Raw genomic sequence first — 16,506 nt, 5'->3', positions numbered from 1 at the left:
TGCTGCTAAGTCGCTTCAGTTGTGTCCGACTCTGTGCGACCCCATAGACGGCAGCCCACCAGGCTGCCCCGTCCCTGGGATTCTCCAGACAAGAACACTGGAGTGGGTTGCCATTTCCTTCTCCAATGCATGAAAGTGAAAAGTGAAAGTGAAGTCTCTCAGTCGTGTCGGACTCGTAGAGACCCCATGGACTGTAGCCTACCAGGCTCCTCCGTCCATGGGATTTTCCAGGCAAGAGTACTGGGGTGGGGTGCCATCATCGCCTTCTCCGGTATTTATGCTAGACATCACCATTTACTGTTTCACGTTTACATCGTCAGCTAGGGGGACCTGGCTGTTGATTAAGCAGTAAGTCACCATTTGTTCTTATATGCTGATGTCAAATTATGGCCAAACAAAACCTTTTTCCTTTTTGAACAACTCTTTAAGTCTCCAGATCGTGAAGATTAAGTGAAAGGATAAGTGTGGGGACTTCCCTGGTTGTCCAATGGTTAAGGCTTTGCCTTCCAGTGCAGGAAGTGTGGGTTCACACCCTAGTTGGGGAGCTGAGATCCCACATGCCTCATGGGCAAGAAGCCAAAACATACAACAGAAGCAATAATGTAACAAATTCAATAAAGACTCTAAAAATGGTCCACATCAATAACAACAAAAAAAATCTTAAAAAAAATTAGTAATGTATGAAAAGGCACATATAAATTTGTTTACTCCATAAGGATGTCGTTAATCTTTAAAACAACTTTTGCATTTGAAAATATATTAATTCTATTTCTCCTTTTTCTCACAATTTTTTTATGATGATAATGATGAGGAATATCAGGATACTCTGTAATTTGACAGCAAGCTGGGATCTTGGGATTAACAACACTTTGTAAACCAGTAGCAATGAGAGAAGTTGTTTAGAAGTGCCAATGCCTGGATTAGCTCATTTGAGCTCTATTTTCTTGTAAACAAGTTGAGTCACTGTAACAGCTTCACATGTTAAAAAACGATTTTGTATTTGTGGATTGTTTTTTTCCCTTGAGTTAGAGTATTATAGTACGTTCGTTCCTTTTTTATTGTTTAACTGTGACAGTATTTCATATTTTTAACCCAAGACAGTTGGCTTTCCAAAAATACTGGAAACCAATTCATGATGTCATCATGCTCACCCAAATCCCAAATTGTGGCAAAACTCCGTTTTCTCTCTGTTATTTATAGTTAATGCTTTTTCACACGTGAAATGTACCAAGTCTGGTAAATTGTCTAAGATCCTTAGGAGGCTGGTACTTTTATCTCTTGAGTTATACAGTTATTTTGCTTTGATTTTTCTTAAACTTTAATGTTAAAGTTTTAAATTACATTAGTTTATGTCTGTGGCCTGGGCTTGACTCTGGATTAGCACCAGACTAGAAAGTACTCTTGTTGATAGTAGTTTGGGATACTTACTTGCCTTTTATCACTTATACTGAAAAAAAGTAGTTATAAAAGTTAGAAACAGCAAAACTAATAAAACATTATAAAGCAACTGTACCCCAATTAAAAAAAAAGAATAACACTAAAAACAAAGTAGAATCATCAGGTTTTTTTCTACTTTATATTCTACTATGTCTTTTCCACTATAATATGTAGTTTTTGCTTTTATCGTGTTTCTGAAGTCCTCAAGTAGGTGAATGTGTGTATATGTGCATGCATGTGTATGTATGTATTTGCACACACGGAAATACTGCTTTTGCATAGTTGTGGGTTTTTTTTTTTTTTTCCCCCATTGCATCTTTCTTCTGAGTTACAGTTGCTACACTTATGGGAAAATAAGTTTCATCAAAACAGATTAAAATGGATTGTTAATGTATAACCTGAAACACACTTGCCTTTTCTTTAACATGAATAATTTTGAATTCACTGGAAATTAAGTTACAGTTGTTGCAGTTTTATTCATGTAGATTTAGCATTTGTGTCACTCATAGTTCTTAATTATCTTAGTACCTATTTTATGTGGCATAATATCTGCACTCTTACCATCTACAGCCTCTGCAGAGAGTGTAACACATGGCACCAAAGTAATAAAAATATAAGCTCCGGAGTGAGAAGCAAAGCTGAAACAAGCCATTTTTACATATAACTTAAGTTTAGGTTCTGTGTAGTAGGCTGATCCCTTACTTAACCTTTAATAAAATTGGATTCAAGGGTATTTATATATAAATAAAAAATAAAGTTAATTTCATTTCATACTTCCATAGGAGCAAATGCCTAGGCATGTATTTCAGTGACATTTAAACTTCAGCATCAGTCCTATTGGCTGAAAAATCGCTCTGCTTTTTAAACAACTGTTTTTAAGTTTAAATTAAAACTCTTAAATTGTTGCCATTTGGGAAGGTGATTAAGATGGTAATTATTAAGATTAGGTGATCATATTTGTACTGATTGAATCAGGGTGTATTTGACCTTTTATCTCCTGTGAACTAAAGTCATTTCCACTTCTTACGTAATTTGGAAATGAAAATTTGGTACACATCTAGATGTGTTTAAGACTCTTATCTCCATCAACCCCTCATACCCTGCAAACTTCCATTAATGTGTGTCCAGTTGTATGTGGAGAACATAGAACTGGATTGTGGTCGGATTCTTTTTTAACATTTGTTACTTAATTATTTAATATTTATTCCTGTGCAGCATGTGGGATCTAGTTCCCTGACTAGGGATCAAACCGGGCCCCCTGCATTGGGAGCACAGAGTCTTAGCCACTGGATCACCAGAGTGTGGTCAGATTCTTTATGTCAGTTAGTGAGCATATCTGTACATATGGAGTCTCCCAAGTGCAGTTACAGATGTTGGGTGAAAAGGGAGGAGCCTCAGATCTGGGGGCCACCCGGATCCAGTGTTGTCATTTGGTGCAGATATTATGGTGTTCAGGAAGTGGTGAGAGATCGGAGAGACGGGGTATAATCTCCTTGCCTCCCACCCCCTTCCTTCCCTAGAGGGCAGCCTTTTGAAACTGTTGGAGACACATGAGACCCTCAGAAGTACTTTGACTCAGCCCTGACGATTATAAAATGAGTCATGGCTATTTCTTTGTAGTAGTATAGATATTTCCTTTTAAATGATAAAGATCCAAAGAGACCAAAAATCCAACTGCCACTTTTGAGAAGCCTGGAGCAAAAGCAGGGTACTATGCATGCCCCCTGCACTCAAAACCACCTGAGGTGGGCAAAACACCTAAGTCACACCTCTAGCCCTGGACACACCCTTACCCTCAGCTCATGTAAGGAACAAGCTTGCCCCACCCCTTGGGGAGCCAACAAGCAAGGGAATCTGTTGATTGTTCTCACTGTCCCCAGTTGCAGCAGGGGCCCCAAGAAAGCCTTGCCAGGAAAAAAAAAAAAAAAAAAGGGCGATTGAAATATACCAGTATCCACTCCCTGGCCCTGGTACACACCACCTGTGATCTGCCCCGGTCGCCTTGTCTGGGATTCCTCACCCAGATTCAAACCTGTTCATCCTTTTTCTCTGATAAGAGTTTCCCAGGATAATTTCAGTTCTCTGAAGCATGTAGTGATTTTCCTCAACAATTCTGACTTAATCAAATGTTATTATTTTTAAAACAGTGATTTGTTCAGTGTGTAATTACACAAGATTTTATTCTTTTTAAAAACAAATACCATATGATATTACTTACATGTGGAATCTTAAAAATGGTACAGATGAACCTATTTACAAAATAGAGTCACTGATGTAGAAAACAAACTTATGGTTACCAAGGGAGAAGAGGGGAGGAATAAATTGGGAGAGTGGGGTTGACATATACACAGTCCTAAATATAAAATAGATAACTAATAAGGACCTACTTTATAGCACAGAGAAGTCTACTCCATGCTCTGTAATGACTTGTACAGGAAAAGAATCTAAAACAGAGTAGGTACACATATACGTATAACTCGTTCACTTTGCTGCACACCTGAAACTAACACGACATTGTAAAGCAGTTATACTCCTTTATAAATTAATTAAAAAAATACACGATCAATTTAAGCAAAAAAAAAACAAAAAAAAAAAAACCCAAAACCCTTGGCCTTGTTTCTGACTCTTAAATAGGGAAGTGCATGCTCTATATTAACAGGGTCTGTTGAAAATATTGACTGTCATATTAATGAAAGCGTATCAGCCAAACACATTCCTCTGCCCAGGTATCTTAATTTAGACACAAAATTCCTAGAGGTAACAGTGATGATTCTAGATTGTGGTTCTGATGATAGGATTCTGGACCCTGTGAGAGAGGTAAAGGATGTTTTTCTGTTTCTGTCCCTCGGTGTTCTTTAAACCATGTCATAATGTTGACTTTTCCAGCAACACCTCAGTACATTTTTGCAGAAAGAGGAAAATGTTTTAAGTGTCCTGTACTGGGAACACCAATGGCTTTTAAAGAGTCGGATAACCTGGCCTTTGAATCCCACCGTGAATATGGGGCTCAGCCTCCCTGAATGTTAGTTGTCTCTTCTTCTTTAAATGAGATAATAGTGATACTTTCCGGGCACAGTTGTTGTTACCCCTTGAAAGAATGTGGAGCTCCTGAAGCAGCACCTGGTGCATAATATGTGGTCCGCAGTTAATTGCTATTATAATTATGATGCAGATGATACTAATGTTAGCATTCACAACTTTATGGAAGCTTTTGTGTTTTTTTTTAACATCTTAATAGAACTGGTAGTAGTATCTGAAAATTCAGATTTTTTTTTTTTTAGTACTCTAAATAGATTTAATATTTGGGGGCTGCTTTATTTAAGCTTTTAAAAACATTTGATTGCTTACTTTTTTTTTATTATTATAAATAAACGGAAACTTTTTCTAAGTATGGTCCCTAGAGCAGACATCATCATCCCCTAAAGTGAAAGTGTTAGTTGCTCATTCCTGTCCAGTTCTTTGGGTCCCTATGGAATGTAGCCCGCCAGGCTCCTCTGTCCATGGCATTCTCCAGGCAAGAATACTGAAGTTGGGTTGTCATTCCCTCCTCCAGGAGATCTTCCCAATCCAGGGATTGAACCTGAGTCCTCTGCATTGCAGGCAGATTCTTTACAGTTTGAGCTACCGGGGAAGCCTAAGGACTTGTTAGAAATGTAAGCTCTGGGTTTTATCCAGGTGCGCCTAAGTAAAAAACCCTGGAGGTTTTCCAAAGGCCTCCAGGAAATGTTGATGCCCATTCAAGTCTGAAAATCACTGCTTTAGAATAACTGGGAAGCACAGTAAAGGGTGATTCTCCCCTTCAGAAATAACCACTATTAAGAAGAAAGAAGTCTTTTCTCTTGTTGTGTATGCACGTGTGAATGTTCTTCTAGTCTTTTTCCTACACATATGTATATAAACTTTTTTGAAACATAGGATCATCTGATGTGGGTTTTATAGCCTACATTTCAACCTTCAGTGTTGTGTCATGACCATTATCCCATGTAATTACATTTTATTTGAAATCATTTTTAACCGTATGATGACATACTCTGCCATCCTAAGAGCGTCTCGTGATATATTAACCAACCCTTGAGTTATTTGAGTTGTTTGCAGATGTTCTGTAGGAGCACTAGCAGCATAAATGAAAATTTGTATTCATAAATCACTGTGAATATCCATGTATCCTTAGCATAATTTTTTCTTTTTTTTCTAACTGAGATAAAATAGACATACAGCACTGTGTAAAGTATACAACATACTGATTTGATTTACATATTTTATAAATGATTACCACGATATGTTTAGTTAACATCCATCCTTTGATACAAATGCAAATGCTTTTTTGAATGTTGAGAATTCCTTTAAAAAAATTTAGTTGAGTTTTACACTGGGAAGGAATCTTAGAACTTATCAGTCCCGATATCATTCTTCACAGATGAGGAAACCAGATATATGAGTAGTTAATGAGAGACGTAAGAGTTGAACCCAAATGTGCTGACTTTTTTAATATTTTTTATTAATTTTGATTGGAATGTAGTTGCTTTACCACATTGTGTTGGTTTCTGCTGTACAACAAAGCGAATCGCTGTATGATACATACATTACCTCTCTTTTGGATTTCCTTCCCACTTGTCACCACAGTACTGAGTTCTCTGTGCTGTACAGGAGGTTGTCATTAGTTTATCTGTTTCATACATAGCAGTGTATATGTGTCAATCCCAGTCTCCCAATTTATCCCACTTCTCTTCCATCCTTGGTGTCCATAAATTTGTTCTCCATACCTCTGTGTCTGTTTCTGTTTGGTAGATAAGTTCATCTGTACCATTATTCTAGATTCCACATATGTGCTGACTTCTTTTGCAGTCAGGTCTTTCCTCCACTCACATCATGTTGCTCTTCATCAAATAAGATAGTTGGTTTCAGTTTCAGAATTCTTACACATCTGTACTTGGAATAGATGACCGAAGGGTGTGATACCTTTATTGATCTTATAAGAAGTTGTGAGTGCTGGAACTTATTCCTTGAACATCCATTTATCTAGTTTATGTTGTTGATATTCAGGGATGTCTCCTTGGGATCTCTGGGGTAACTGGGGCTTTCTCATTGGTGCTTACATTTCCAACTTCCCAGGCAGTCAGAACATTGTTCTTGAACTGGGGGACTTCAGTGAAAGGACAGTGAGGCCTGGGAGGACGCTGAATGACCTAATGCGCTCTGGGACCCGACCCTCGTGGGGTGCTGCAGACTGCCACCCTTCAGTCTTCTAGGGAATGAAATCAGCATTCCTAAATTTCTTATTGGCCCTGCTTTTTGTTTTTATTTTCGCTTATTTTTATTTTATTTACAGCTGTGCTGGGCCGTCTTTGCTGCATGGGCTTTTCTCTAGTTGCAGCAAGCAGGGGCTGTTCTCTAGTTTTGGTGCACGGGCTTCTCATTGTGGCGGCCTCTCTTGTTGCAGAGCACAGGCTCTAGGGTACAGACACTTCAGTAGTTGCGGCTCCCAGGCTCAGTATTTGTGATGTGCGGGGTTAGTTGGCTTCATGGCACGTGGGATCTTCCTGGATCAAGGATTGAACCTATGTCTCCTGCATTGGCAGGCAGTTCTTTAGCACTGAGCCACCAGGGAAGCCCCATGGCCCTACTGTTGATCACAGACCTTTGAGAAGTTTATGAACTTGGGGGCCTTTTCCTTGAAAGGGTACTACCAGGCAAATGTATGTTTATTTTGCATTCTATTTCAGGAGATATAATGCAGGAGACCCCAGTTCAATTCCCGGGTCGGGAAGATCTGCTGGAGAAGGGATAGGCTACCCACTCCAGTATTCTTGGGCTTCCTTGTGGCTCAGCTGGTAAAGAATCCGCCTGCAATGTGGGAGACCTGGGTTCAATCCCTGGGTTGGAAAGATCCCCCGGAGATGGGAAAGGTTACCCACTCCAGTATTCCGGCCTAGAGAGTTCCATGGACTGTATAGTCCATGGGGTTGCAAAGAGTCAGACACGACTGGGCGACTTTAACTTTCAGGAGATGAATTCCCTGAGTGAATCTCTGTTTTAGGCAAATTGTTTTCCAGTATACATTTTTCTCTCCTTTGCAGATTTCGCTTAGCATAATAATGAAGAGCATTTTATATTGATGTAGTGCTTTCCAGGGTAGAGAATGACTTTATACACCTTTGGGCTCCTGTCCACAATCCTGTCAATTGGTACCATTAACCCCACTTGGCAGATGAGGAAACTGAAGCTCAGAAAACACAGGGATTTACCCAAGGTCATTTGGTCAGAAAGCCAGTGAATGGTGTGTGGCTTCCAGAGCCACACCCACTGGGCTGTAGAATACACTTCCTGCGGACTTCCCTGGTGGTCCAGGGGCTAGGATCCAGTGTTCCCAATGCCGGGGCCCGAGTTCAATCCCTGCTCAGGGAACTCTAGATCCTACATGATGCAACGTAAGACCTAGCACAGCTAAATATATAAATAAATATTTTTTTAAAAAAAGAATATGCTTCTTGATGTTATATAAACAATAAAAGGGACATCTGTTAAGCAAAAGTAAGGTTTTTTCCTCCCACCTTTAGAAGAATAATGGGGAAATCCTACACAAAGGCCAGGTTTACCACATGAGTTATTCATTGGACCTCCATGGACAGGGACTTGCTGAATAAAGCAGCGATGGTGGTGAGCCCTCAGGATGACCATGGCTCTGTTGATGGGGAATTGTATTTACCAGCGACTGAGAGACCCTTTTCTAGTCCATCTTAACCTGGAACACAGATGTCACATGGCCAAGAAGGGCACTGGGGAAAACTGTAAAGTGATATTTTTCTTCATTCTTTAAAAGGGCTTCTGGACTCCTCCGCACAATACATGCGTAAGTCAGAGGCCGCTGTAGTTGAAGCCATTTGGCAGGGTGTTGAGCTTTTTACAAAATCTCTTTCATTTAAATTGTATGCTTCCCTTGACTAGATCGGAAGAGTCACAGTTTTAGTATGTTTCACAAAGCAGCAGTGCATCATATGTATTAAGAGAGCTAAATGCCTGTTTTAAAAATGTGTTCCCAGAAGGCTAAGCAGACAATTGCCAGAATGACAGTGTGGCCTCGAATTCCCCACAGAATAAATTTGAGAGCTGTCATGAGACATTCCAGCCTACTTGGACTGCATCGATGATGCCCAGAAAAAGCAGCAGCCTCAGACCCTGCTTCTCAATCCAGTTAGGGCTTAGCAGACCATCAGGCTGTTCCTGCAGTGGGATGATGCCATTTTAAATCAAAGGCACTGCCTTTGTACCAATTAGCATCCGTCTTATATTTTGAATTACTTCTGATGATATCCTTTTCATTCACCTTATTCTTATTTAATTGTAAAAATAATTCATACTTGTAATCACATGGAGTTCTTGAGAAAGGAAATAAATAATTTACCTTTTATTCTGTGAGTTCAAATCCCTTCCCCACCTTCATTTCCCCTCTTTGAGAAAACCCATATTAACAATTTGATATGTGTCCTTCTCTTCTCTTTTTCACTTAAACATTTCCTCATATACCTAATATGAGATTTCTTTCTTCTATACCTTTTTTTTCAAAAATGAAATCATAACAAACTTAGTATACCCCGAATTTTTAAAAATTAGGGTGTAGATCTCTTCCTAAATCAAAACATACAAGTCTTTGTCATTTGTTCTAATAACCTGATAACACTTCATTGAGTAGCCATGTTATTCTGCTTCTCACCTATTGAACATTCTGGTTGTTTCCAGTGTTTTATTATAGCAAACATTTATTATTCCAATGTGAGCATGATTTTATAAGCCTTATGCTCGTTTTCCATTCAGTAAAGTTTGTTGCTGAAGAAGTGAAAAAGATAGAAGCTTTCCATCTCCAGCTGTCATCATGCACTTCTGTAATTAGAAGCCTCTTACATAGTAATAAGCTTAGGGATTTACATGTAGAATATCTGTTTATATTTGGAGCAGCCCTGAATGTCGCTTTTATTTTGTGCTGGAGTTGCTTGTGGTTAGCTCCTGTGTGTGGATTCACTGCAGAGCAGAGGTGATCTCTCAGCTGTCATAATGTCCCATCTAGACCCCTTCAGCAGCGAATCAGTTTCCTGAGTTTGGGCAAATCCAGTATACTGATGATAGAGTACCCCATCAGCCACGGTTTGCTAGTTTTACCTTGTTAGACGATGGCCTTAGAGTTTCATGAGCAAGGGAGCCTGGCTGTTAGGATGCACTCATTTAAAAAGTGCTCCGCAGATTTTGGAATTAGGGAGGGAGGGAATGATGCCTCAATGACATGAAAAATTTGCCCAGGTTGCCTTGATTGCTTAATATGCAATAAATGATGTTCCTGGCCACACGTTTCAGGATTTGGAGTATTCAGGAAGAATTCTTATCAGTAGGATTATGAAGACAACCCATTTCTATACATGCAAACAAGTCTGCTTATCAGTGGGGCCACAAGGCCCGTTCCATCCGGTCACATGTATCACTAGCCAGGGGAATGCTTGTTTTCCATGCTTTCTTTAGCCTTTACAAAATACAGTCGCATGGCAGAGCTGCTGTACTCGAGGCTCTGGAATGAAGTACATGTGGTGCCTTTGCAGGTAATAAAATGGAAAATCCAATTTGCAATTTCAGAAGCAGCCTGTGAGTGACAGATGGATCTTAAGGGCAGTGCCGGTCAGAGGGTCACCGCTCATCACGGTGCGGGCTGGCTCCCCACATGGCCCGGGCCTCCCCACCGGAGAGCGAGCAGAGGGAATGTGTGTCTGGGAGGCAGCCAGCATGTCCGTGGGTGCACCCCTTTCTAGCTTATTAGATCCTCTTTGTCACAGTGCTTAATCCTGCTGCCTGATCCTTGTTAGAACAGCACCGGAGCGCTGCTCAGGCTTCTAATAAAGGAGATGGGCAAGGACTCCTAACTGGAGCCAGCCAAGCGTGCGGCAAGTTAGGGCTCCCGAAGCCTGACTGACGGGACGCTGAGATGCTCCCTGCATGTTATTACTGCAGAGGGAACCCGCCTCAGACAGCTGATGGATGAGCTTGGCTGAGGTCGGAGGAACTTGTTGCCGGGCCCCCAGGAGCCAGGTGTCAGCTTTTCACATGGGATGATGGCCGAGCTTTCTTCTAATTATCTTAACCCTCTTCTGAAATTGCTGCGTTCGTTCAGAGGGAGGTGAGAAAGCGAGAGACACCAAGCCAGCTGGGAGGATCGCAGCTGCACCGAAGCAGGTACTGCATCCTTCACCAGTGACATTAACTCAGAAAATAAAACAGGCATGTCCCCTTCCACTGAGTCTGCTTACAGCTCGTAGAGTCGGTGCTGGCGCAGGCTCTGGCTCGTGCGGTTTCCATCTCTGTCATCTGTAATAGTTGCCTGCTTTAAGGTGCGCTGTGGACCTGAAGCATGGGTTTCGTGGTTCTTTGTTAAGAAAAAAGCATAGCATCCACCACAAAGCTACTGTGTGGTCTTTTCACACCTCCCCCCAACACACACACCCCATGTCAGTGAACATGAATCATGCTTTTCTGCTAGGCTTCCCAGTTCCAGTATTCCATGAAGCACCCGTGAATCTGAAGTTTGGTATTAAATCTGAGTGAGGATTGTTTGACACTAAGGTAAATAAATGGGAGTGGGGGAGGGTAACTCCATCCCTCTAGCATCCCCCTCCTCCAGCTAGAGTGCACAGATGAGTTTGAAGTGATAGAAATAAAAATGCTCACAAGCAGCCTCTGGTCCGTTCTTTGTACTCCAACTTTCATCAGCATAAGATTCCTCTTCCCCGAATCAACCACGTCCAGCTTGCATCCCGCAGGTCCTGCGTGCTCCAGTTAGCAGGCGTAATTAGCGTCATCCTCTGCCTCTTGTGTCTCCATTGATAGTGCTTAAATAGAGACATAGCTAGGGACTGACAGCTCTCTGGAGGGTTCGAGGTCTCAGACAAGAGGGTCCAGGGTACAGAGCTGACCTCCTTTCTTGACGTTATTCCCCCAGGTCTGTTTTCCATATGTGGCAACCAGGGAGCATCGAACTTAAGTACATTATTTTTAGAGGATTACCATTAAAAAGACTACAGGCTTAGTCAGAGGCTGTTACTAAGTGAACATGAGACGAGGTACATTGGAAAGCAGGTTTGTAGGTTGCTGGTAGGAGAGTACAGGCTGTTCTTTCCTGTACCTGTATGTTGATTTCAAGGATGATCCATTAAAACCGGTTCATAACATACCTGTAGTTTTGGATTAGTGGGCATGTCTGCCAATGAGGGTTCGTGTCCTTCCCCAATCAGTAGAAACTGACTAGAGGCCAAATTCAGGCAAGGCTTTATCGGGGCTCCTGTTGCAGCAGGGAGGAGTGAGAACAAGTAATAGATTCCCTTGCTCAGTCCCCAAGGGTGAGGGACCTGGTTCTTTATATGGGGTGAAGACAGGAGTGTGTCCAAGGATCGGGCTGGAGGGGTGGCTTAGGTGGTTTGCCCACCACTTAGGTGGTATTGAGGGCAGGGTAGGGAGCACAGTACCCTGCTTTTGCAGTTGCCAACACCTAGTTTTTGCTCCAGGCTCTTTAGAAGTGGCGAAAGGGCTTTTTTGGTCTTTTTGTATCTTTCGTCCATGTTTGCCCCAGCTGTGCTTGCGCAAACTTACTTTTAGTCCCATATAGTTTCTTTGTATTTCATTCCTCCAGGAGAGATGTCTAGGTGGAGGCCTTGCAGCAAGTGGCCCCAGAAGCCAGTCTGTCTCAGGCAAACCCTGCACCTGGGTGGGAGGGAGCTGGTGATGCAGGCTGGGAAAGAAGAGAGTAGTCTTCCTCTCCTGCTCTCCTGGGCAAATTTGGAAAAACAGGCCTGTCTGTGGGGTCCTTCTGAAACTTTCCCTGGTCCACATTGCTCTCACACTGACCCAGAGCCTTGAAAATACAGCAAGCCAAGAAATCCTCTGTGCTCCAGACACAGCTACTTCTCCTCTTTTGACCCTCCTCCTTCCCCAGAGTTTTTTTTTTTTTTTTTTAAGTCATTTTCCTGTGATACCCATCTGAACCAGAGGTTAAATAGGAAAGCAGTCCAGTTAAGTTAGTTCATGGTAATGTGTGTGAATGACAGAGTCCAGGAAGCTTGTTCATCAGATACACTCTACCCATGGGAAAGTTAGACTGGATTTTTTGTTAGACTAACCAATTTGGGGGGATGAGGAAGAAAGATATTTAGAGCAGAAACACCTCTATCAGGGAAATCTCCTTTGCTTAGGAATTAGTTCACATCTTTATGTAATTTATGCTTTTCATGGCTTTTTTTTTTTCTTTTTTTTGGTTACCCATTTTAGAAGACGTATTTTTTCCAAAGGTCTCATTGATTATTTCTTTTCACAGTTGATTCCCTGATAATGTAAGTGGGCAGGGCTCGGAGGCAGGAGGAGGATATTGAGTAAGTGTAGGCTGTCAATTAGGTGAATGTTTTAAGAAAGAGGCTTTTACCTCTAGTAACCCCCCAACTTTTTAGTGAATTTCTGCCCTGTCGTTACTATTACCTGGTCACTCGGCCCTTCCCTCAGTGACCGTGCTGTCTAAGGATGTGCTGTCTATACTGCACAACATAATATACCGTGCATTTAAAACACGACATGTCAGGAACTTGCCTGGTGGGCCAGCGATTAGGACTCTGAGCTTCCAGTGCAGGGGGGCACATGTTCAGTCCCTGGTCAGGGAACTAAGGTCCCACATGCCGAGTGGCACAGCCGAAAAATAGTTTAAAAACTTAAACATGACACTTCAGAAATACAGACTTGTTTGTAAATTTAAGACTTTCCCCAGAAACTTCTGTTCTGTTCATTTTTAGGAGTGTGGAAATTGGAGAAAAAGAAGTAATGAGACAATGATATGGACAGGAGGACATAGGGTATAGCAAATGAGGAAATGAGCATTATAGCAGAATTTAAACAAGCAATCAGTTCGATTCTTGGGAAGCTGAAAAACTTGTCTCGTGTCCAAGTAAAGATAAAAGCAAAATATATGAACAGCAGTCCACTGCCAGCCGTGTTACACCTTTGTAGGGTACTTGGCTAAACCCAGTATGTGCAACATTTGCATTTCCACTTATCCCAAGCAGTTTTCTGACTCATGGTGCAGAGAATAAAGCCCGTTAATTTCCCAAGTGATTTAATATCTGACTAATGATGTTTAACCATTAAGATGAGGAAATTGACAATATTGATAATCTTGGAGAGAAATGTATCTGCTTATTTTTGTACTTAACCAGCAGATTTTAAATAGCTTTGGAAATATCATGATGGATTACTCTCTTACTATTTCATAATATCGGTTTTCTTTAAAAGCATTTTATGAAATAGGGATCACTTTTCCATTGGTCTCTTTTTCCTCTGTTATTCCGAATAGCTTCACGTTCATTCAGGCACCCCTCTGAGATAACTGTAGTTTGCATTTCAGACCATCACAATAAAGCAAATACCACAATAAAGCAGATTACTCAAGTTTGTTGGTTTCCCACTGCATATAAAAATTTTATTTATACTATACTGTAGTCTGTTAATTGTGCAACAGCGTCACGTCTAAAAATGTACATGTGCTGTGTCTGTGCTTAGTTGCTCAGTTGTGTCTGATTCTTTGTGACCCCATGGACTGTAGCCTGCCAGGCTCCTCTGTCCATGGGATTCTCCAGGCAGGAATACTGGAGTGGGTTGCCATGCCCTCCTCCAGGGGTTCTTCCCAACCCAGGGATCAAACCCAGGTCTTCCGCATTGTAGGCGGATTCTTTACTGTGTGAGCCACCAGGGAAGGCCAAGAATACTGGAGTGGGTAGCCTATCTCTTCTCCAGGGGATCTGCCTGACCCAGGAATAGAACTGGGGTCTGTCTATATTGCAGGTGGATCCTTTACCAGCTGATCTACCCGGGAAGCCCCAAAATGTACATACCTAGTTAAAAATGTCTTACTGACGGGCTTCCCTGGTGGTTCATTGTTCAAGAATCCACCTGCCATTGCCGGGTCCATCCCTGGTCTGGGAAGATCCCACATGCCACAGCTTAACCCATTCGCCACAACTGCTGAGCCCGAGCTCTAGCGCCCCCGACCCACAGGTACTGAAACCCATGAGCTCTGGAGCCTGTGCTTGGCAACGAGAGAAGCCACTGCAATCAGAAGCCTGCACACCTCATCTAGAGAGTAGACCCCACTCACTGCTGCTAGAGAAAGCCCATGCGCAGCAACCAAGACCCAGTGCAGCCAAAAATAAACAAATATTAAAAATTTTCTTACTGATAAAAACTGCTGACCATCATCTGAGCCTTCAGTGACATGTAGTAGTCACATCAAAAATCACTGATCACAGATCACCATAACATAAATAATAACGTTAAAAAGCCTTAAAATATGAGAAGAATTACTGAAATGTGACCCAGAGATACAAAAGTAAGCAAGTGATGTTGGAAGAATGGCACCGACACACTTGCTGGATGTGAGGTGGCCACAACCTTTACTTTATAAAAAATGTAATTAGTATGTGCAGAGCACAATAAAGTGAAGTGTTGATACAACAAGGTCTGTCAATATAACAAAAAGAAGGCAGATTCAGAGTATCATCGTTTCTTCTGTTTTAAGAAGAAATACTGCATCACTGTGCTAGTAAACGTTATCTTCTCATTTCTGAAGTTCAGATTAGGTGGGAAATGCTGTGCTTTGTGCAGTGCTTGCATCCTTAGAATATGTTTCCCATATCCTGAAGTTATTTGTTATGACAAAATTGGCAGTTGGAGCCTCGGAACAGGACAGAAATGGTACTTGGATTGTGTCCTGTAAAGAATAATTGCTAGGTGTCTGTGTTCAAAAACCTTAGAACTGTAGACCAGGGGTCTGAAAATGGACGTCTTCCGTAGGACTTTGAGGGCAATGAAGTTGGTGAACCAGCTGACTGCCATTTAAACCACATGCAGCTCTACTGTGTAACATCTCTGTCTGTCTCTCTCATAGGCAGGCATGTTCTTTGAAGCTCTTTCTCACACTTCCCTTTTCCATTTTCAAATATGCCAAACAGAAAAACATACATAATCAACTGATTCAGCAACACGTGGTACCCAGATGCTGGCTACCTTCATTAGCTCATGTTTGGTTGATCTAGGTTGACATGTAACCTGTTAGCGTCACCAAACACTGTAGAAATGTATAAGAGATTTGGAGTCAGAGGCTTAGATTCAAATCCCTACTCTTACATTGTCTGTTCTTAGAGATATTACTTAATTTCCCCAAGTTTCTGTGTTTTTTCTTACCTGTAAAGTGATGTCAATTACTGACTTTAGGGACTGCTGGAGAATCAAAGGAGGAAATGCTTTTTACAGGTAATTTGTGAATAGGTAGGATATATATGTGTGCATCTCTACCCTTAACCATGTTACTGAGATGCGTTTAGTGCTGATTCTGAGATGTGCTTATGGTACCCGAGTGAGGCAGTAGTAGTTTTACATGGGCAGTGTTCTCATTTTTCTTCACTTGTGTCCTGCTTTGATGAAAAGCGGTGTTGATTGGATCAGGTTTCAGTCTTACTGGACAGATGGTGATGCACACTGTCAAGGTGAAATTGGGGGATGTCCTGATATTAAGGGTTCTCTCAATCCTGGAAGGCCGTTTTTGTTCGTTTAGCAAATACTGGAAAAAATGAAGCAAATGCTACATTTGTGTGAATTCCTTCCAAGTTTACTTCCTTCTTACCTCTTCTACTCCCTCTGCCCTCTCTCCTCATCGCCTTCCCTTCCTTCCTAATCTCTTGTGTCAGTATTCAATCACTGACATGGCTTGTAGACTAGCAGTGACTTGGGCTAAATATTTTTAAAACAAATGACTCAGAAGATGCTTAAGGTTGTGCTGTGGTTACTGGGCATGAATTACTTCTTGAATTTGATTTCTGTTGGTTAGATGACCTTCATTTTTTTTTCTCTCCGTCTTTTTAGGAAACTTGGATTTAACTGGTCAGAAGCAGATATTCAAAGCAGAGAACAATCCCTGGGTTACCCCTATCGCTGACCAGTTCCAGCTTGGCGTGTCCCATGTTTTTGAATACATCCGCTCCGAGACGTACAAATAGTAAG

At 41.5% G+C, this 16,506-nt stretch overlaps 1 protein-coding gene across 2 annotated transcripts in view; it reads left to right on the top strand.

The window, feature by feature from the left end:
- The window catches only part of RSU1 (Ras suppressor protein 1), a 204,845-nt gene that overhangs the window by 90,467 nt on the left and 97,872 nt on the right, over positions 1–16,506 (top strand). For both annotated transcript variants that reach the window (XM_019973109.2, XM_019973108.2), the window contains one exon: positions 16,369–16,501. In XM_019973109.2, the coding sequence (XP_019828668.1) occupies positions 16,369–16,501 (133 nt within the window). The remainder of the gene's footprint in view (positions 1–16,368; positions 16,502–16,506) is intronic.

This window comes from Bos indicus, chromosome 13 (assembly GCF_029378745.1).
Source record: "Bos indicus isolate NIAB-ARS_2022 breed Sahiwal x Tharparkar chromosome 13, NIAB-ARS_B.indTharparkar_mat_pri_1.0, whole genome shotgun sequence".
NCBI lineage: Eukaryota > Metazoa > Chordata > Mammalia > Artiodactyla > Bovidae > Bos > Bos indicus.
This window is presented reverse-complemented; position numbering and strand designations above follow the sequence as displayed.